The sequence below is a fragment of the Neolamprologus multifasciatus genome, chromosome 7, assembly GCF_963576455.1.
Source record: "Neolamprologus multifasciatus chromosome 7, fNeoMul1.2, whole genome shotgun sequence".
In the NCBI taxonomy this organism is placed as follows: domain Eukaryota; kingdom Metazoa; phylum Chordata; class Actinopteri; order Cichliformes; family Cichlidae; genus Neolamprologus; species Neolamprologus multifasciatus.
Window position 1 is genome coordinate 15,612,281 of NC_140445.1, and position 22,716 is coordinate 15,634,996.

Below are 22,716 nucleotides of genomic sequence, written 5' to 3' on the forward strand. Positions count from 1 at the left end.
TTACTGCCGAGCGGTTGAAATGAAATTCATGTAAGGTAAATGTGTGGGTGGCACCTTGTGATTTTTGCCATTACCAAAATGAAAGCAGAGATGAACAGTCTTAGTCTGTCCTTTCTATCTCTCACTTATTTTAAGATCCATAAACATTATCTATATGGAGAGAAAGCAGAAAGTAGCTAATTGTTGTGGCGATGTTATTTTCAACTTCTTTATTGAATCATTGAACCCTTTTTAAATAAGACGCAACAGTGAATGATATAAATAATATATTGAGTTTCAACTTATGAAGCCATTAAAATATACTGAAGGAAAAATATTTGATAACAAGGGGCAACACTGTAAACCAGCAAGCAACAAGCTGATCTAAATTATAGTGACATGAGTGTGCCTGTGCAGTATAACATATTTTACAAACTGGCAGGTTTAATCTGAAATGAAAACAAAAATCAGTTTTATTTATATCATATGTATTAAGGCATTTGTTTCATTCTTTCTTTCTTTATATGAAAACACTAAACACGTTTGGTTATATGTAAGTTCCACTTTCAGACTGTAGCAATATGCAGAGCAATATTTTGCATTTCATTACATTCACTTTGAGGTTATAGAGGAACATAAGCTTAGCATTCATCAAAAAAAGGATTAGACAGACAAGCCTGCCCATGATGAGTTATGTTTTACACACAGCATATCAATGATGTATTGTCCCAGTTTAACCACTGAAAGCAGTTTTATAACCATTATACCTACAAAACACCATTTATCCTTAAAGAACACATTTTTTACATTACGGATGTTATGCACACCAATCAGACAGTGTGCACAGTTACCAGCATACACAGAGGAGACCATAAATAACATGTGTCAAATATGTGCAAATCATTTTTTTAAATATTTGTATAAAGTGTATAGAGTTAGAATGTGAACAAAAACAGAATTGAAGATACTACACTTGTACTTCTTTATTAAATTGTAAAACTACAATTTTAAAACTACAATTTTCTGCTGAAATGGGAGCTCTTTGGGGACCTTCTTATGAAAGATGTCTTTGTTTTTTCAGTTTAAAATGCCATGTCTGCCCATGACCCAACATCTGAGAAATATTTTCACAGCACATGGAGATAGTTTCTTATGCTAGTAGTGTACTGCCATCCAGATGTGATCAAACTATATCCATACCAAATGTTCATGAGGCAAAAAATCAGTGTTAACAATAGCACGAACAATAGCACGGCCTGCTGTTACTCACTATTGACTGATTTCTTTGTGTGCCTCTGCTGTGAAGGCGCACCATTTGTTTTCCTTTTATACTTCTGGCAAAGTAACTGTGGGAGCATTTTGCTACAGTGCCTGCTGTAACCATGGCAATTGTAAGGATAGCAGCATTAATTATGGAGACCAATTAAGATTTTTTTTCAATTCATGAATAATATGGGGGATCTATTACAATCCTAGATGCTCATTTCAAAGAAAGGTTTGAATCCCTGAGAACCAAAGGCTTGGGTCTCATATGCCTCTAAACACTCAGCTGCAGTTACTTTCTTTTAAACTCTTGAATCTTTTTAATGTCACAAAGATGTTCTTTAATATGATTATAATAAGCCTCACTTATCCATTTTTCAACTCTTTTGTTTTCAAGTGGCAGCCACTTAGAAAAAAGCTGGTTTAAGGAGATAAAAAAAAGATTATTCTCTTGCCATTTAACTTCAGCCTATCTTTGTTCATGAACAAAGAGGCCATACCAAGGCCAAGTAAGGGATAAAAAAGGACCTTGGTCATTTGGGAGGGACTCAGAGTAGAGCTGGTACTCCTCCACATTGGAAGTAGTCAGCTGAGGTGGTCATGGCAGCTGACTAGGATGCCTCCTGGACAACTGTCCAACTGGGAGAAGCCCCCATGGTAGACCCAGAACCCAGCGGACAGAATATGTCTCTCAGCTGACTTGAGAAAGCCTCAGTGCCCCAGCAACCAGAAGAACCAGAGGAGGTGGCTGAGGAAATGAACATTTGAGTATCTCTGCTTAGACTGCTACCCCTGCATCCCAGACTATGGATGGATAGATGGATGGACTCTCTACTGCAGTTGTCCGAGAACAAAAATAATGAGCAAGAAGCAGGAATCATAGGTGCTCTTGAGATGTTGTAGAGACGTTTCCAAGTCTTGAGTCATTTTAAAGTCTCTGCTTATATCATATCAATAGCACGAACAATAGCACGGCCTGCTGTTACTCACTATTGACTGATACACCATAAAACCATAGATATCATAACACCATAAGACATATCTAGATTTACAAGGAATTAAAGTAGTCTAAATGCATCTAGAACAAGTTAAAGAAACTTCTTTGTTTGTGAAACGGGGCAGTCACTGCACATTGTCAAAGTCTGCCTAAATCTTGGACACCCTTTTCAGGTCCTCCATGATCACGTCTTGTTCTTTGATGTCATTTTTACCAGACAAGCACTCTTCCTCCTGACTTGAGCTCTTCCTATTTTCCACTAACCCCGATCCAACTCCAGAGCCTGATCTGCTGGGGGCGACAGGTCGTAGGGGGACCACAGCATTTCCTCTGATCCGATGGGAGTAAGTCCTCTGGCGCAGAATGTCAGCAGAGCACAGCTGGAATTTGAATGCTGCCTGGAAGCCTCTGCGGAAGTTCTCATTGAAGAATCCGTAGATGATGGGGTTGATGCTGCTGTTTGAGAAAGCCAGCCAATGAGCTAAGGGATACATGTAAATATTAATGACACGATACTGATGCTGTGTCAGGCTGATGTAGTCGCTCAGCATCATCAGGGTCCACAGAGGCAGCCAGGATAAGATGAAGAGCAGAGCCACAACGAGCAGCATCATAATGACTCGCTTCTTCTTCCTTGAGATTGTCTGACGACCTTCCATCCTTGACTTGTTGTTGCCACTGCCTTCTAGAGACTCACTCCCACTGCCCCTAACAGGTGAGATAGTGGTCTTGAAGAGCGTGTAACCAATGTGAGCATACATGATTACAATGAGGCTAAGAGGAGCGAGGTAGATGTTAGCAAAGAGGACAGTAGTGTAGATTTTCCGCATTTCCTGATTGGGCCAATTTTCGCGACACCAGTAGAAGGGACGGGTGTCATTGTTTCTGCCGAGGACTATTCGCACCCTCTGCTCTTTTGTGACCTGGAGCATGATGCCTGAAGGACACATTATAGCCACAGCCAGGACCCAAATGATGACAATTATTAGTTTGGAGGTGGCAATGGTCAGCTTCTGCTTGAAAGGGTAAACAATACAGCGGAACCTGATAGAAAAGGGGATTAAAGAAGATGTATAAAGGAAGTAAATCTTTCAGAGTAAAACAGACAAGTGAACAGTAATCAGAAATGACAGAAATGACAGCTCTTACCTATCAATAGCTATTGCCACCAGAGTAAACACAGATGCTGACACAGATATGCCTTGAACCATCCCACTTAGCTTACAAACTACCTGACCAAATGGCCAGCCTGCCCAAAAGAAGACAAAAGAAGATAAAATCATTGATTTATTTCATTTGATTATTTGAACCGTCATTCACACAATGACAATGTCTTGTTTGTTTTTGTTTTTACTTTATAGCAGTTTTTATTATGATTCAATTGCCTTTATTGGTCTTCTTACTGCTAAAATTAACAACTTTGTTGACCTTTCTCTATTTTAGCATAAAAAAAGGTCACAAGTAAAAACATCCTGTAATGTGCTCCAATAACACTCTAGGGTAAAATTTTGAATTTCCATGTGTTTAAGTGCCTTAAAAATAGTAAAAAAGAGAGAACATGTTACCTGTTATGACGTTGTCCACCAGTGTGGTCGGCATGCAGAAGATGCCGACAAGCAGGTCACTGATGGCGAGGTTGAGAATAAACAGGTTGGTGACCGTGCGCATGTTTTTGCTGCGCAGCACAATGAAACACACCACCCCGTTGCCCACCATGCACACCAGGAAGATAAGCAGGTAGGACACAGTGAAGACTGCAGCCACTGAGGGCTTGTGGAGGTAGAAATCAACATAAGTGATATTTTGGAAGGTCAAAGGATTTTTGTGCACTCCTGAGGAGTTCAGGCCCTCCCATGAGGTTGTGTTTAGAAAATTCAGGGTCATGGTGATATCTGGATGTAAGAGAGAGAGGAATAGAGTCAGGCAGTACTATAATCTGTTAAGGGATTGGCCATTTTGAACAGCTTTTCTTTTTTTTTCTTTTTTTTCTTTTTTTTTTCGCCTGTCCCATTTGGTTCTTTAGCCATCAGAATTGTTGTCTGAAGACCAACAAGGATACCCAATGGATTTATTTTGCCAAATGGATCATCATGGCATTGCCGTATTGGTCCATTTGATCGACCTTTGTTTTTATTATTTATTTTATTTTCATTTTGAACAGCTTTTCTAAACAAAGTCAACTAATCATTAGCCAGATCAACATGGTCCTCCCGATGGGAAGGCAATCCTGATTACCAGGAGAAGAAATCAATTGGTAATAACATAGAACAATAGAACCTCACCGGTAATCAATAAACCAATTCTTGGGTCAGTACAAGTGGCTTGATTCAGTGGATGCTCACACTGACTGATTAAAAGTCATCTGTTCTGGGAGCAGTGGGAATCACTACCTGCTGGCCTGTGGATTGTTAGCGCAGTTACTGTAAGACAGCAGTCTGGGAAGGTTACCTTTATTCTGATCTTTTTTTTTTTAATTCTCCAAAGCTATGCTCATATTTCTCCCAAGACTTCGATGTTGAACTCAGTTACTCAGCTATTTTTAATAAACTGTTAATTCAAACTGTGTCCTTGTGTCATGGATTCAAAGTCTAATGCATAGGTGTTTTAACCTCCTGAGGCCCACCCTCTTATTGGAGCATCACATTTAGGCTTTTCCGCTCAACAAAGTATTTTCTATTTTGAAAAAGCACTGTTTAAAGGTAATACTTACTTTTCAGACTTGTATTCCAAGCAAGAGCTTGCATCTCAGGAGATTAATCGAACACATCATTACACATTGTAGTTTTTGTTTTCTTTTAATTTTTATAGAATCAGGTCAAGGCTGTCATCCAGACTATTTAAACAAAGATGAAGTAAGCACTGTTATTTTTTCTAATAAAGAACAAGAGATCGTTACGTTTAGATAAAGATAAATATCTATCGCAATAAAAGCTCAGAAGCTGTTAAAAGTAGCTTGTTTGTGCTCATGTACATATTTAAAATGCAAAAATTTATTTTACATTAAATAATGTAAAATTATTTCAGAATTTTTTTTGTTTTTTTATAATCTGAAATAGCTGGGACTAAAAATTAGTTTATGCAGATCTATAATTGAACTACAACTCTGTTCCTGATAAATAAGCTAGAACTGATAAAAACTAATATTCTGAGAAAGATTTACTTACTTTTCTAAAAACTTACCAAATCACTTTGGTTGACCCTTGCATTCTTACCTTAAACAGCTGATTTTTTACTCCCCTTTTTCTGCCGCTACAAGTGGTTAAAATCCATTTGACAGAAATTTCACTCAGAGCAACAAGCTGCACACTGAGACCCTTTTCATCCCCTCAGTGCGCCTGCACAGGCAGAGACTGCTGTAGCACTTATAAATGACACAGACAAGATTCGCTTGGGAGGGATAGATTGGGTGTTGCAGGGGCTGGGAGCAATACATGTCCCTGGGCATTGTGTGAACTCATCACAACAGATGTCACACTAATCAAGGACTCCTTGCAAGTGAGGGCCAACGGTGGCCATCAGAACAGACAGCTGATTTTTGTTTTTTGTTTTTGTTTTTTCGCACATTAATCTGATAAACAGGTGCTGATTAAAGTGATCGCTTGTCTTGGATCAGCCTTGGATTTAACTAAGTCTGGCATTAGTCAAATCTTACTTTTTGCTACTCACCCTTCACACTCACATTGCATAAGTGGAGAAAATGTGAAGTCTAAGTGATGAAAGTCTGTGCAACTGCATTAGATTTAACTGAAGTCAAAGTCAACTTTATTGTCAGTTCGGCAATGGGGAAAAACACTGTAAAGAGAATTCTTGATTAATGGGAAAATGTGCTTTGAAGGTAACTAATAAGGGAAAATACATCAACTGTAGAGAAGCAAGGAGGAGGGATTTAAAAGTCATCAGTATCTGATTAATGCAAGATCGAGAGATGAGGAAGAAAGTGTGTGAGGAGTGATTGTACAAAGCGATACCTGACCAGGGTGCAGAAAGTTTTTGTGCTTCGCGAGTGGAATGCTGAGTAGAAATCGAGATAGAAGGGAAGAAGCCAGCTAATGTTTTTGCCTCACAAAATAGTTAATTACTGTGAGTGTCAGAAAAACACTTCAGGCATTACCTGCAGTTGCTTCAGGTTGTATAATTAAGACGTTAAAATGATTATATCTCAAATCTCTATGGACTCTGACCACAGAAAGAAGTCAGAGGGCGGAAATTGTTATGGCCGGGCAGACTGGCTTCTTTTTTGCCTTTAGTTTTCGCTTTCTCAAAAGTCCACAGCTATAGTGTTGCTTTACATGAAGTTGTTAAAATGTCATAGTATGTCTAAGAATAGTGGCAAATTGTAAACCTTGTGAAAAATGTGAGAATAATGGAACATATGCTTAATCCGATACAATACGCCTCTTTGTCCTCAGGTGTAAACCCATGGAAGAAATGAGAGGGCAAGACATACTTCTGTATAATCTTATCTAAAGCTAATCTCACAGGAAAATATGGGATGATTTGAAAATCTTACTCAAATAAACATAAAGGACTAAAATATTTCTTATGTGCAGTATGTACAGTCAGAAGTCACATACTCTCATCACGGGCATGAATGTCATGGTAATTTTGGGCTTTTGATGATTTCTCTGAACTGTTGTTTTTCCAGGGTGAAATGATTGTACAGCATACATTTTAAGCATAAGTTTGAATTTAGTTGGGATTTTATTATAATCCACACAAGTTCAAAAGTCAGAGTATACTTACAGAGTCAAATCTTAGCAAGGTGCATCTCGACCTGATGGTTTTGGTAGCCATCAACAATACTTATGGTAGCATATTTGATTGGCAAAACTGATTGGTTTCCTGACAAAGGTTCGCTTTTAAGCATAGTCCAGAGAGTTTCAATAGGGTTTGAGGTCAGAGCATTGGGAACACCATTCTAGGTGTTAGCCTGCTTTATCCATTTCAAAACCAGTTTTGATGTGTGTTTGGGATCATTCCCGTGTTGGAACTACTGCCTGTGTCCAAATTTCAACCATCTGGCTGTTTGGAGGTAATGTACCAGTACTACTGGCAGCAAAACAGTCCCAGAGAACCATGTTTGGCAGCTTGTGAAGTGTTCTTAGGTTTAAAAGCGCCACATTTACCCCTCCAAACAAAACTCTTATCATTGTGGCCAAATAGTGCAATCTTTGTCTTCGTCTGATCATAAAACCTTTTTTCCAAAAAACATTTGGCTTGTCAATGCAGGCAGCTGCGAGTTTAAGTCAGTTGGTCAGCAACCACTTGGTTCATGGCGAGGTAAAACTTGCTTCACTTTAAAGTAATTAAAGATATATGCTCTAAAATCATTGAAATCTCAAAAAAAAAAAAAAACAAACAGAAGTGACATTCATAACCATGATGAGTTTATGTAAAGCAGCATAAAACATCCATCTATGGACCGTGTATTCACCCTCAACAAAATAATGATGTTATGGCACTGCTATGTGTTCTGGACATGGCTCAAAACACATGTAAGGTGGACCTGAGCTGAGCAGAGCACATTTAGGCCAAACATTCACTTTCGTCTGCGTGCCATAAAAATTCCCGCTTGTGCTTTTACAAGCGTCCTGTGAGCCAAAGCTTTTTTCACATTGTGTTGTGCTTTATGTGATTTTCTGCTGCAAACAATTTGTTTTACTTTTCACACGGCGACGAATGCATAATTACAAAGCACTGTTGTCGTCAGATGATCACATTTGTCATGCCGCTGAACCCACACTGCACAGATAGTGCTACGTGCCAGCATCCTGGTGCGCGCTGCTATAACACATTTAGCATCTTGTTACTTTCATAAGAAACATTCCTCTGCTCACACATAACAGTTATAAATGATAAAGTGACCACAGATTGGCTCTATTAGATGTGACAATTCTAATAAAAAAATCAATGACTGCATTGCTTGGCAGAGTCAAAGATATTTTATTATGGAAAAAATAAATAAATAACCAACAGCATGACCCTGTTGAACAGCCTATAATGCCCCCTGGGGAAAACACACTAATGGCCTCTCTCGACTGGGAAATGAAACAGTGAACAAAGTCTGGACAAGCAATCACAGTACACTGTTATGAACCTCGGAGCCCATGTCAAGGGAGAGATGAACAGCGAGCCAGCAGTTTATTATGAGCAATAAAAGCTGCTTGGGCAGTAACTGAGCAGGACATTTGTTTCTAGCTGCGGCACAAACTGTTTGCTTTCCTCAGATCAAGCGTTAACATTTTAATGAGGGAGTCGCCAATAATCTGAACAAACTGTAGATACGACGTGAACGTTCAAGAAATGTGCTGATATCATTACGTTTCCTAAATATGGGATGAATAAGTAATTCCTATCTTCTTTTTCCTTTTTTTTTTTTTTTGAGAATCATTTACTCATAAATTCTAGTCATAAGGAATAAGAACCACATTTAGATTGCCAAAGTGGAATTTCCTAACCTGGCTGCATACTCTGAATGCTGCTGATCTTAGAAGCAGTATCTTTTACCTGCAGTAACCAAAACAATTGGTTATAAACTCTTTCCAACACACACAGTTTTCTGACAGATGAGACTTTTCTGTGTATCTTGATGGAGCGCTGAGACAGTCTTCATCACATTTTCTATTTTGAGCTGTTGGTGTTGAACATGCGTGTGGCTTTTACAAGAGTCACTACTGCCCCCTCGTGCAAAATGCAAAAATGCAATGCTGAAATCACACCACATGGTTTTACTTAAGTTATTGTTTTAATGGTTGAATGTCAAAGCGCATGCATTACACTGACCAGTTTTTACAATCTAATATTAGGTTGCCCATATTATTAGAAAAAGTCTCCTGTTATGTGAAGCAGAGGTTCAGAACACCTTCAGTCAGGTGATATCTCCATGACCTTTTACAGTCACACCATCAGTCATGTTTGGTTGCTTAGACAACACCAGTAATATTAAGTATTATGCAACAAAACATGATGTTCTCTCCTGCACCGGTGGGGGAGGCAGTTATAACCCCACCCCCACCCCCCCTCCTCCCTTTTGGCAAGTAAAAGAACACAGTGTCTCACAGCAATGAGCCAATTTGTTTCATTTAAGCCAACTCGAGTCCTGTGATCATGGAAAATATGCAGCTTTCCTTTTTAACTTTCTTCGCCCTGTGACTGAGCGCTGGCATCTATCAGATTAACACTTGTGAAGCAGACAGTGGTCACTCCAGAGGAAAAGGTAGCAACAGAGCAGAACTCTTGATGAAATATAAGAAATGCTCCTCGAGCTGCCAAAATAGTTGGAGAACAGCCAGGCAAACATAAAGCAGGGCAAAGATACAGAGATTTGATGGTTAAAGAAAAACACAACAATTTAATTAAGAATCATTTGGACCATTTTATTGCTCTTTTTTCAAATGCTACTTCATTAAAAAAAAGGAAAAAAAATTTGTTCCTTCTGAGTAACCTAGGATTATTTGATCACATAAGACGTTTGTATAAAATCGTTAACATCAAAAATATTACAATAATTGCAGATTCAGAACCAGAAAGTCCAAAGAGATCAAGATGTGCAGCTCAAAGCACAAAGTGGAAGACAATGTGGCTTTTGTGTCCAAGCTACATGGAAGCGATTGCTCAAAGCAAGAATCAAACCCCTATTTGCACTAAAAATCAGAAGTGACACCAACTGTGCGTGTCATTTCTTCAAGGATCATCTATATTTCAGGTCATTAGGATTTATTACATTCAGATAGGCAACGACACCTTAAAACCGAATCAGTTAAAGTTACCAGTGAATACTTCAATAAGCAATAAGTAGCAACAAGCATGATTAAGTCATTTGTCTAACGTGTGATTGGCATATTTCACTGCTCATCCAGCTGTTACTAAATTAAATTTGGATAATGCATAGACACCAATGTCTCAGAAAAATATCCTTGCGCACTAAAAAGCAGTAGCTCTTCCAGAACCAGAAGTTGCATTATCGTAATAATCTCACAGTGATTGTTGATTTGCATAAAACGAAACAAATACATATAACACACAAAACAATAAAAAGATTGGAACTTGATTAAGTTAACATATTTTGAACAAGTTTTAAAATTGAACTGCATCAGACTCAGTAACATGTTGATACTTAAGTGTATAGGAATATGAAACATGGGATGGGCTAAATACTTCTCAGCTCTTCCCAGCTTTCAACTCTTGGACCATCAGGAGGAAAACAAGACTTTCTTTCTCCTTAATATTTTATTCATCCAAACTAAAATTGTTAAATAAACATATTTATAAATTTTGATTTGTTTTTTGATAAGAAATGTGGGTGATGCTGCCCCTTTAAATCATTGCAGTTTGCACATAGTATTTAAATGTATCTTAAATGATTCAGAGATCCTAGTGCCAGTTTGTCTGATTTTTAGGGTTTTTTTTAGTATTTGATCACAAATCAATGCACAGCAGATATATTAATATATCACGCCTGGCACCTACAGTATATAAGAGGTAGTGCTGCATACAGGTGTAGTACATGGATAAATCCCCACAATGGGGACGACACAGCTGAGTGGATACAGATCAAAGAAACTTCAAATTTCCACAAAAGGTTAAATGGCTAAGTTGTATTTAATATTCAACCAGCAACCTTTATGAGTTTAAATATAATAAATAAAGAAAAAAGGGGAGCAACAATCAAGATTAGGAAACAAAAATAGTAGTTCCAGTCTGCGTGTTGATGAACCATTTACTTCTTGCCACATTCAAGCATGTTGCATTATTTTTCTGGGGGTGTTTATGAACACGCATCTTTAGATGGATGCTTCACATCAAGTTCCTTGTGTAAGTGTGCATAGATTAGTCTTTTGTTCACTAAAGGAGGACTCTGAATCCTCTGTGCAGTACCTCCACAGGTTCCAAGAGCTATGCCTTAATACCCTTAAAAAAATAACTACTAAACACAGTACTTAGGAAGAGAGGCTGGTTATGTGGGATATTATTAAAAAGAATAAGTGAATGTGGTGTGTGTGTTATGAAGCTCAAAATTGGATCTCTGGGCCTATTTGATGATTACCACAACTCTAGCCTGATTCTTGTTCCGTTATTAACATACAAATTGGGAAGATTAGGAAAAAACTGTGTGACCTTGTGAAGTCCTTTTGTCTCCTGCAGTAAAATGATACAAATGGTCTTGTGTCAGCACTTATTAAAATTCAGTACCACCAAAGTCTTTCAATGACAAATACTTTTCCAGCTAATCGGATTCAAATCCTCGCACATGGCATATTAAAAAACACTGTTATGAGGCAGTATTACAGTACAAAAAGCAAAGAAAAAAAACTAAAAACAAAAGAGAGAATGGGTGTGGTTTCTGTGTAGTGCTGGTTTTTTCACAGGACACTTTCGGACCCTTTCTTGCAGACGAAACAGCTGTCCACAGAGTCCCGGCCTATTCGAATCTGAGGTGAACCTTTTTTGTATGAACTGCTGTCGAGACTGAAAGAGGCAAAAATGTTACGCCTCAGGAAAAACTTAAAAATCACATGGTGTGTAATATTTGTGCATTTTGCCTTTTGAATGTACAAATATTCAAATAACAGCAGGTTGTCACTTACTTATCCACAGACGGAGAGAAAAAGTAGTGCTCAGCACGGTGTATGGGGTTGAAGGAAAGTCGACGATGGAAGTCCTGGTGGGGGAAAATATGACAAAAAAACTTTTTATAACATCAATCAATCGTGAATTTCAAGTAGTAGGGGGGGAAGAAAAGCAAGCACAGCAAAGCTGCTTTTAGTGTTAAAAGCCCAAATGGGCTGCTCAGAGAAGCATTAGAAACAGACAGGAAAGCATGCTGATCTTTAAAGATGTTAAATGTCATATGAGTGAAATGCAAGAGGGCTAGCATGACAAGAAAAGGAAGGAGCTTGGAGCGGCCCTTTGAAGCTAAAGCAAAGCAAATCCTGACTAGTACTCACTATCCAAAGATTTATCTCCCAACATGGGCTCCTGTTCCATCATATCCATAGAGATTTTTATACTGGGGATATTATTTGCATGGTAGGGGTAGTCAGACTGTGGGAGGAGGGAATGAAAACATTAACACTCATGGATTACTTTGATGTGGGGAACTGGACGATAACCGTTTAATGAAACTGTATCATGCCTTTCTTTTTTGAACGCATATGGACATTTACTTACAAATTCAATTTCACTGTCAATGCTTTCCTTCTTCTTGTTTTTCTTTTTCTTCTCATCTTCTTTCTTCTTCTTGTCTTTCTCTGGGATGACATCATCCAGGTAGCTGAGGTCATGCTGGGAGAACACGTAGTCCATTCCTTTGCGAACAGCAACCAATGCCAAAACCTTATAAAGAGAGGAAAAGTTTGAATCAATTAAATGTTCAGGGCAAAATACAGAGCTCTGTGCACTTGTGACTGGTCACATCAGCCTTGCTTCACCATGACAGGGAAAATGATGGCAGCGACAGTAGATTTGAGGATCCACAGGAAGGCCAAGCACAGGGCCTGGATGAAAGTAAAGAGGTGGATGCGTCTCTGGGGAACGTGCCGCAGGTAGATCAGGTCCGGCTGGTGCTTGGCAGGCATGAGGAGCAGCTGCAAGCGATCCATGAACTGGATCAAGGAAACAGATAAAAAGGTCAGTAGGTTAAGAGATCGGACATGCTGCAGTTAGAACCTGGAAAACAATTCAGAGATTTTATACTCCTGTATGACTTTTCGTTTTCCAATTTTGGTTGATACTCTGAGACAGCAGTGCTACGCAGTCAGTTTTTTCCTATTAAAATATCCAATAATGTACCAAAGTATAATGTAATCCAAGTATTGATAAATTACCTCCGCCAAGGAGGTTATGTTTTTGGAAACGCTTTCATCCATTCCATCTGTAAACTCAATAGCTCAGAAAATCCTGAATGAATTTCCATCAAACTTTGTAGAGATGTAGATTAGACTCATGTTAAGAATCTGTGAAAGTTTGATTTACATCACCAACGTCTTCAAGGTCAACTTAATAATTTATGGGTTGAAAAATGACAAAAGGCAACTATGATTCTTACAAGTGTGGTTTTTGTTGTCAACATATAAAAAGTATCATAACAATATTTAAAATATCCGGTCACACTTCCCTCTGACCTCTCCTTCATGGTCTATAGATTGAGCTGAAGGTCATAGTGGTAATATTGATGATTGAGAGAGCTATTTAAAACTGTGTTTCTTACTTGTATGGTTTATACTGTATTGACAACAGTGAGGACTCTAAATATCACATTACTTTGGGTGTATGACCTCTCCCTCAAGGTCAACATTACACTGTCAAGAGAAAGAGCTGCCTAGTTAGTCAGAAATATATGCTCTTATAATATTAAGCTCAAGTTATTCATCTCCACTTATTTACAAATCAATATTGATTTTCCATTACCTACATGTGGAATCAAAGTAAACATCCGTCACGTTATCCTAAAGTAAATACTACCCAGAGAGTGAGCTACTTCGGCACAGGTTTGCACTCTCAGAGTTTTCCATCCATCCATCCATTCACTTCTGCTTATCCTTTTCAGGGTCGTGGGGGGCGCTGGAGCCTATCCCAGCTGTCATAGGGCGAGAGGCAGGGTACACCCTGGACAGGTTGCCAGTCTTGCCAGGGCTAACACACAGAGACAGACAACCATTCGCGCTCACATTCACTCCCGAATTCATACCTATGGGCAATTTTCCAATTAACCTATCCCCACAAGCTGCGTGTCTTTGGACGGTGGGAGGAAGCCGGAGTACCCGGAGGGAACCCACGCAAACACGGGAAAAACATGCAAACTCCACACAGAAAGACCCCGGCCTGATGGTGGAATTGAACTCAGGACCTTCTTGCTGTGCAGCAACAGTGCTAACCACAGTGCTGGCATCTCTCAGAGTGGTTCTTTTTTAAAATATTATTGGTATTAAGGACAAAATAAAATAAGATAAAATACTTTAATTTCCACCTTTTAAGCCTATTAAACAAACTCTTTTTATTAATAAATAATTATGTTTCTTTTCAAAGTTGCAAACCTAAAGGAATTATTTATTTTGGATTGAAGAATTCAAATGATATGAAATATTTTGAAAATTAGGATTTCTTTTCTAATGATAAATTAGAAAGATTTTTTAATATAAAAAATTACTGCAAAAAAAAAAACATTGTTTCACATTTTTACAATAAGAATAATAAGTAAATGACACAATTAATACATCAGCAGAATACATTATTTGTATAGTTAGTGTGGATGCTAGCTAGAAAAATAATGTATTAAAATGTACAAATTCCAGTGACAACTTTTGAGAGTCTGTTCATTCTGTTTTATTTGTTCTTTGTGCTCTGGTTTAAGTGTTATTACTTCTTTTCTTAATAAAACACAAAAAGAAATTCATCATATTTTAATTATTATGTGTGCTATGTTTTTTTCCAAGCAGCCCACCCAACACTGGTTAGTAGGTAGTGAACAGGGCAAAGTGACTCACCTGGACACCATTGAGCGATGCCACACCCATGTAGAGGAACACACCATAGAGCACTGGCATGGGAATGAACTGAAGAACACAGAACACAGTAAAAAAGATATTAATGTTACACGTGTGACTGTGATTTAAAAAAAAGAGGAAACAGAAACACGCATATCAAAGCTACCCTCTCAGAAGAAACATGACTTCTTTTGGCTCACACTGCTTAGTAAAAAAATAGTCCACAAGAAGCTTTTCTAAGAATGTTCTTTTTACTGAGCTACCAGTGTGACCGGGCTTTTAGCTTGCACAGGACTGAGAAGTACCTGCTCCTAGATCAACGTAAAAAATAATAATAATAATATAAAATATATGAAAAGAAATAGCGAAAATGAGGCAACTTAGAGCAAAAATTGAAAAAAATACATGATTTTTTTTTTTTTTAATTTTATGCCACTATAATACGGTTCATGCAAAAACAAAATGTTATTTCTGAGAATCAGAAACACAGTATAGAAAATCCCCTCAAGGGGGCGTACCAGCTCAAAAAAAATCACCTCTCAGAGTCTTCACAACCTATGGGCAGCTCAACAAAGAAATGGAAATTTGAGAAGCCGAGGTGCTGCAACTGGAGCTTAAGCCCTGATGCACATTCTTATTTCACAACATATTACTTCAGCTATAGAAGCTCCTAATCGGATGAATAAAAGACTTGAAATTATTTTACATTTAAGAGGGAAGACAGGAGTTTGTCCTAAAACGGGCGGACAGTAATCCATAATTCCACAGAAGAATTAAGAAGTTGGAGCACTACCTTGAGGATAGGAGCCATGAAGACAGAGAGTCCCGTCAGGATAAACACGAAGATACCAGTGACTCGCTGTTCCCTGAGTTAGAGGGGGAAACGTCACACAAATTAATCAGCAGATTTGATTCAGAGAAGTTAAAACTTTTGTTGTTTTTTTAGTATGTTTATTATTCCCCTAGGCAAAATTCACAAAAGACAGCATGGCATCTACATCATACACACACCTTTTTGATCATCCGTGTGCTGGAATTTCATATCTAATGGTTGCATATGCAAAAGTTACAGTTCGTAAAAACAATGAGCATGATAAATCTAAACGGCTCACGCTCCAATCAGTTAACCACACGGAGGAAATCCCTGTCATCAACTATACAAATCCACGATGATACACAGTCTTTGCAGACTTGGTAACAAAAAAAAAAAATTTTTCCTGACCTCCACCTCGCTGACAAGTTTGTTTTGTTTTCATTTTTCCATTTTTTTCAATGAAGTCTGTATGGAGTATTTATATCTGTGTGTACACACAGAGAGCTCTGTGTAGATTTACCCCTTTCTGTCATTTTCCAAGACTGTTTTCTCTCTTTCTATGTTCTTCCTTCCTGACTGTCTAATTCATGATTAATTGAATCTTTCCATTTCCTCCCCTCCTCCTGTTGTTGCTGGAGAGTAATTGCCTTTTTGGATAAAATGATTTTTCCTTTTCTAAAGAAAGGACTGTGCATGCAGCAGGTATTTGTCGCCGTGTGTGCGTATGTGTTACTGCACACAGCATTATGCAAACCACCTGAGTGATTTCTTTTTTCTTCTTTTTTTAATCACTTTAATCTAAAAATGAATGCAATTAACTAGCTAGTACAATCGAATACTGCCAGTGCTCTGGGAAAACTGAGACACCTTTGTTCGAGACCACCATGCCAGAATGAATTTAATTGTTAAGTGACGTCAACACAGCGTCCAGCAGCTGCTTTAACTCACCTGACACCCAGGAATTTAGGCTGCTCTCCGGGAGCAGAAGTCTCAGTCTCCATTTTCAGAGAGTCGATGTGGGCGATGGAAATGACAGTGGCAGCCACATACCATGGCAGGCCCATGAAAGAGCAGATCACTATCAGGATGGCCACCCAGAACAGGTCCAAGTGATAACCTGCCCCTTTCTAACAGGAGACGAAAAATAATATAACAAGTGGTTCCCACACTCCAGCTATTAAACAAATCATGTGCTGCTGCAATAGTGTGATCAGAGCACACTGAGCGTCATTAATAATATATCAGGAAGTCTGGGAATATATGTATACAATTAGACAAATATAATGCAGTGCAAATGACTACAATTGACTGTTTAATCCAGAAACAGATAAGGAATAAAAGGTATTTCATTGCATGTCATTCCTGGTACTGCAGGTAAGATCCATTTCTAGACTCTTTTATCACTGCTGCTCTGTGGCTTTTTGTTCAGTCCAGTCTTAGTTTACTGTTGGAGTCTTCTTATTGTTGTTTATACTTTGATTTTGGCTTCCTGTGTCAATTTTTAACTAGTCTTTTATGTACCATTCATTGGATTTTCACGGTCAACATTTTTGTCTTATATCCCTTCATCTTCCTGACTTTGTGTATTCTTCTGATCTTTAGAAACTTGTACTGAAAAAAGAAATTCACTGACAAGTTCTTGTTGTCATTTCATGAAACTTGGCTTTACCTATTGATGCTTTGGCTGTCCTGCACTTTGGTTTTAAATGTGCTACAGAAATAAAAATGTACATACTTATTATTATTTATTATTATTATTATTTATTACTTAGTTTGGATTCTGTTCTGTTCTTTTTTATTACTGAGCATATTCAATCGTTTCATTCTTCTTAAGCCTTCAGATGGTGCACCAACCTTAAGTTTGTGCTCTTTCCTGTTGACAATTACAGCGGTGATCTGTTGGTCCATGAATATCAGAATGGTGACAAGCAGAGCAGGAAGTGCAGATGCTAGGTACACCCACCAAGGGTTTCCTCCAAAAGGAGGAACAAACCAGCCCCTCAGTGGACTTGTGGGCTATGGGAAAATAAAGAAAAAAAAGACTGTTAAAAACACTGGAGACAGACTATCCAAGCCCCGATATCATCTCAAAAAGATTACAGATCTGAAATTACCGGTGCATTGTTACATGACAGAAAAACAGTGAATTAAGACTCTGTGATCAAACAAAGGTAGCTCTGTTCTTGCAATTTAAAGTTGCAACTCGAAGAGCTAGTTTATGTTCTCACATCCCCTATAATCAAGCTCTGTATCCTCCTGGGTGTGCTACAAAGAAAAGCATTATGCTTGGATTTGGAAGAATTATACAGGCTTTCTTGCCGAAACATCATTCATTATAGGTGTAATCGGAGGAAAGAGCACCACTGAAAGACAATTCAGTCAATGATTTCAAAACGTCACGATGAAATGAGGACTTTCTAGTACACTGGCAAACTTCCGGGAGATGCGTACCTTGAATTCACTTGGCACTAAGAGCTTTGGAGTCTCCACACCAACTAAGGCATCCACGCCGCAGAAGAGAAGGATGGCCAAGATGATCGCAAAGTCACTGATGAGCTTCCTCACCTAGAAAGGAGGACACGTTTAAGGAGGGTTTGACAGTGTCTTTGAGTTTGAAGAAAAGTGTGCTGACCCTTTTCTTTGTGTGCTGAAAAAAAAAAATGCAGGCAAGCAAATATAGCTTGACAGACAATTGCACACTCCCACGTCCAATTAACTTAACAAGCACGGCTTTAGACTTTAGGGAATAAACCGGAGCACCTGGAGAAACCCACACAGGCACAGGGAGAATGTGCAAGCTCCACAAAGAAAGACTTCCATGCAAACCAAGATACAAAAAAAAAAGAAAAAAAAAAGACTTTTTCACCCTCAAGAAACACAAATCAATAATTTTAAGTAAAATGCAACTGAAACATATAAAAATGTGGTCACATATTAAGTAATCAGGAAATCTGGGAATATATGCACCACAACGCCGGCTAAAACTCATCTAGATGTGGAAAAACGATGTGACTGTCACTCACTCGGGTGGGGAAGAAGCGGCTCGTCTTGAACTTCTTCAGAGACATGGAGCAGGTGTAGGTCCCAAGGAACAAAATGAAAGACATCAGGGTGATGTCAGGTATGTAGCCACAGTTTTCTCCAACTAACTGTCCTCCATACTTCATACACTGCTTCTTGGTCAGAGATGCCAAGGTAGCATTTACCGGCTGGAGTGAAAAAGGCAGAAACAGAAAAGAAGAAAACAGTTATCAGTTTCAACCCCCCCAACAAAATGCCTGAAGAAAAAACAAAACAAAACAAAACAAACAAAAAAAAACACAGCCTTTGAAGCAGTGAATTCTGACTCATTGTTACTGAGGGCACTACATACCAGATCAGTACTGTTTGTCAGGGCAGATAGATCAAAGAGTTCTGACGAGTTGCCTAGTGAAGAAACAACATAATATCTTATCACTAAAACAAGAAAAACAAGAAAACGTCGTCTAATAAATGCATTTGCCATTTTAAATCCGTGTCAAAGAATATTGGCAAGTCACGCGGCACAAAAACAGTGTCTCAGCAGTGCTGAGAAAGTGATATCTACAGGGTCACACATTCTGGTATCATTTGTCATTTTCACTGTAAATACAAAGAATAAATAAATAAACTTAAATCTAAATTAAAAGACAAATTAATCCAACACACAAACCATATATGACTATTCAACTTCCAGCATCACATGGTATCATCATTCCTGAAACTCTAAGGCAAGGGTAGAGCCTGTACACTGGGGGAGCAAAATTGGCAAAGTAAAGACTCAAGTGCAGGAGGGGAATAAGTTTTTTTACTTTTAACTCTAAAGACCTCACCCCGACATTCATTCATTCATATTACATCAAAGTAATAGGTAAGCAAATAAATAACAGAAACCTTTGTTTTTTTTACTACTATATTTAAAAATCCTTTTGGATAAAAGTGGGCTGTATGTGGCCCACGATGTGCAGTGAGTAACCCCTGCTTTAAAAGAAGCCCAAAATTTAGGCAAAAGATGGTTTAGAACAGAGTGGAGGTATCCCACTGCTAATGTTAAAGGTAAAACTCTTCCTATTACTCTGGTATCTTCTCTCTATCTGCAGCAGCAGCAATAATAAAGACTACGCACCAGGCATGCAGCGGCAGTCGTACTGAGTGACAAGGTTGGGATCATAATCCGTGTTGATCGGGTGGTAGTGGGCCAGCTTTATCATCTTCTTGAAAGCATCGTAGATGAAAATGAAGCTGATGAGCGCCGAAAAGCCTTCCTCTGTGAAGCGTGTGAAATACTGCACCAGGAAGCTGGCGTCTGTGGCGACCAGCACCAGACAGAACATGGCCGACCACAGTCCGATCCACAGCCGGAATTCAAGGTAGTCGAAGTCGTTGTCTCTGAGGGAGAGGGTACATTTCACACAGAGTGAGCAAGGGAACTCTTACGTCTCAATATTTTATTTTACAATCCACCCAAGAATTCATGGCACTTTCAGAAAATACAAGGCGCTCAGGGGTATATAAATATTGCTCTGGGGTCCTCCAAGGGAAAACGGCAGCAGGTTTTTCTCTTTATTGCAGCTGTAGGATAACATGCATCCACAACAGCTGTAGTGAGCAGCTGCCACTGACTCGGCAACAGTTGACTCGAAGCACGAAAACATTGAGAGGGCACAGGCGCCGCAACACTCTTCAGTCACGGCGTAAAATTAAATGAGAGTGAATTATTAATAATGGAACATATGCAGCGTGGTGTTTTTGGTAACACTAGAAGACTCCTTTGGGGGTAAGAGAGGCAGTGTAGTTGGAAGGAAGTGAGAGTAGGCAGTATTTAATACCCTTGAACTGAGGTGAAATGACATTTTATCCCCACAATAACGTATACCTAAAATTTAGGAACTGCTATCACACCATCATGGCGTGTCCTTGCTGCTCTCGTCTTCCACATAGTCAGGACAGGAAGCAGAAGGCAAAACAGGTGAAAGCTCATAAACACAACCAGCTGACAATCATTTATTACCAGTAAGTGCAAAAAATAAATAAATAAAAAGTTCCAGTGAAGCAACCTTTGACCCAAAGTCACCAGCCTACTACTAAATGTGAGTAATCTCCCTGAATTCTTCATGCTTATATTTTTTAATTCTCTTGTAGTGGTCACAATGATCTTTATATACACACGCATCTGTCCTTTGGGGAGAGACTGTACTATATAAATATCTGCAACAGTCTACTGCTGCTGTTTTTGACCTCTGTTTAACCCTTGTGTACAGCCGAGTGACTTTTTAGCCATGAAATACTCACTTGCTGAAACCAAAGAGGAGCCTTTCAAAGACTAGCACCGGTCCGGTGCTGCTGAGAATAGTCAGGGGCTGACCAGCCAGCAGACAGAACACTGCTCCCGTCAGTGCTGTTCCAAGGAAGCTTTCCAGCACTCCCTACGACACAGTACATGCAGGGGGGGGAGAATGAAAACTTTACATACAACACTTCTCACAATATTCTGCATCGTTTCTCATTTTATTCCACATTAATTATTGCATAATTCCTACTTACTCACGCAGGAATAGTGTTTTCCCCATACACAGCTGCAGTTCTGGTCAATCAGGACAGGCCTGTTTAGTTTCCCTTCACGTTTTTTTTTTTTTTCCTTAACACTTTATTTTTTTAAAGCAACTTGCACTGGATGAAAAGCTAATAATGACAATGCTGTAGCAGTGAGCATACATGGGGAAAGGTCCAGCGAGGGCAGGGAATCCCTCTGTTGAGTGACGCAGGAGTATTGAGGACCCACTATTGGTAAGGGAGGGGCGGGTGGAGGAGTCATTAGAAACACAGCCATGACGAGGCTACTGTGGCTGATTAATCTGGATCTGTAGTTATTTACAGCCCGGGCAAATCTCCTGAGGCTGGTGCTCCTTAGGTCTCTGTCACATGAGAGGCCAAAGAAAGCAGCTTCATCACCATTCAGCCTTTTATACTTCTACACCATGCTGTGAGAGGCATTGGGGTGGATGTGGTTGGCGCTGTATGCTGACATATCACAATCATACGACCCTTCCTGCTAACAGCAGGTGTGACAGATGGATGCAGAGTGAGCCTCTGAGCTCAACATTACCATGGCTTATCTGCTGCAGTGTGTTGTGTTAGTTTAAAGGTTTAAATCGATGATGACGGTGACAGCAGCAAACACTGTGCAAATAAATTCAGCCTGAAACTCATAAATGGACAGTGTTTGCTTACGGCAGACAGAAATATGTGCCATGAGAGTGAGAGGTAGAAGAATGCAAGAGACAAATCACACACATGTGAGCAGAGAAGAAATTTAGAGTTGGGCAAGGATTTGGGAAATCAAGACAATTTATCATTGTTTATCAGCTCTTTAACCTTGTCACATTTACACTGTGCATGAGCAACAATAAGGGGCTTTAGGCAGCTGAGAATTTCTTTGAAAATGTTGAAATAATAGACTGCTTCAAAACAGAGGAGTACACTGTGTGACACAATGTATCGGTGTAAACAGACAAGTAGCCACAAACAACAGTGAGGCAATCACATTGGCAGAAAAGCATAAATATAAAGTCAACAAAAAGCAGAAACACCAGCATTCCACAGAGCATTGCCGGAGAGCCACGGCTATGAGAAAGAAAAACACACATAAAAAGGAAATTACACAATGCTGCAATGTTTTTGCTGAGATTGTTTGACTGATGAGACATCGGCAGGAAGCAAACACAAGCTTTTGAATCATCAGAGTCTGACTTTCTTCATGTCACCGATAAAACACAAGCATGTCAACTTGGGCTCTAACAAAAGGTTTTAGCAGTCTTAGAAATGCCAGAGCGGTGTGAATGCTGGGTTTAAACACAAAGGGATGAGGGAGGTATTACCTGCATGTTTTCTGTAGCATCTCCAAGCAGACCTCCAAAGGTGATCGCATTGGTAACTGTGCCCAAATAGATGAACAAGATGGCAGACAGAGACTGGATGTTCAGCGCATCATAGAAGTCGCTGGCGAAAAAGGGCAATTTCCGCTTCACATCCAAGATGAGACCTCCACAAAACCTTCAAGTAGGAGACATTAAAGTTAGCAAGCATAATATAGTTCGCTTCGCGTATTCTTCCTCTGTGTTTTCTCTTTTTTTTCTTTTTTTCTCTACAGTATTTTCACA

At 39.1% G+C, this 22,716-nt stretch overlaps 2 protein-coding genes across 5 annotated transcripts in view; both read right to left on the minus strand.

Moving 5' to 3' along the window:
* Positions 1–2,240: 2,240 nt before the first annotated feature.
* LOC146513993 (neuropeptide FF receptor 2) lies at positions 2,241–4,388 on the minus strand. Its single transcript, XM_085164890.1, has 3 exons — positions 3,805–4,388; positions 3,389–3,488; positions 2,241–3,283 (listed from the first exon to the last, which is right to left on the minus strand). Exons 1-3 carry the CDS (start codon positions 4,121–4,123, stop codon positions 2,389–2,391), a joined length of 1,314 nt encoding a protein of 437 aa, XP_085021016.1. The 5' UTR covers positions 4,124–4,388; the 3' UTR covers positions 2,241–2,388.
* A 5,200-nt stretch (positions 4,389–9,588) lies between these two features.
* LOC146513994 (electrogenic sodium bicarbonate cotransporter 1-like) overlaps positions 9,589–22,716 on the minus strand; it is a 37,670-nt gene continuing 24,542 nt past the window's right edge. For 2 of the 4 annotated variants that reach the window (XM_085164875.1, XM_085164877.1), the window contains 15 exons: positions 22,435–22,609; positions 20,849–20,982; positions 19,683–19,945; positions 18,912–18,964; positions 18,562–18,747; positions 17,990–18,103; positions 17,393–17,554; positions 16,487–16,665; positions 15,518–15,590; positions 14,725–14,793; positions 12,670–12,843; positions 12,410–12,574; positions 12,187–12,283; positions 11,827–11,900; positions 9,589–11,707 (listed from right to left, as the gene is read on the minus strand). In XM_085164875.1, coding sequence (XP_085021001.1) covers positions 11,857–11,900; positions 12,187–12,283; positions 12,410–12,574; positions 12,670–12,843; positions 14,725–14,793; positions 15,518–15,590; positions 16,487–16,665; positions 17,393–17,554; positions 17,990–18,103; positions 18,562–18,747; positions 18,912–18,964; positions 19,683–19,945; positions 20,849–20,982; positions 22,435–22,609 — 1,888 coding nt within the window. In that variant the 3' untranslated portion in view covers positions 9,589–11,707; positions 11,827–11,856. The remainder of the gene's footprint in view (positions 11,708–11,826; positions 11,901–12,186; positions 12,284–12,409; positions 12,575–12,669; positions 12,844–14,724; positions 14,794–15,517; positions 15,591–16,486; positions 16,666–17,392; positions 17,555–17,989; positions 18,104–18,561; positions 18,748–18,911; positions 18,965–19,682; positions 19,946–20,848; positions 20,983–22,434; positions 22,610–22,716) is intronic. The other 2 variants (XM_085164874.1, XM_085164876.1) reach the window with 1 other exon arrangement.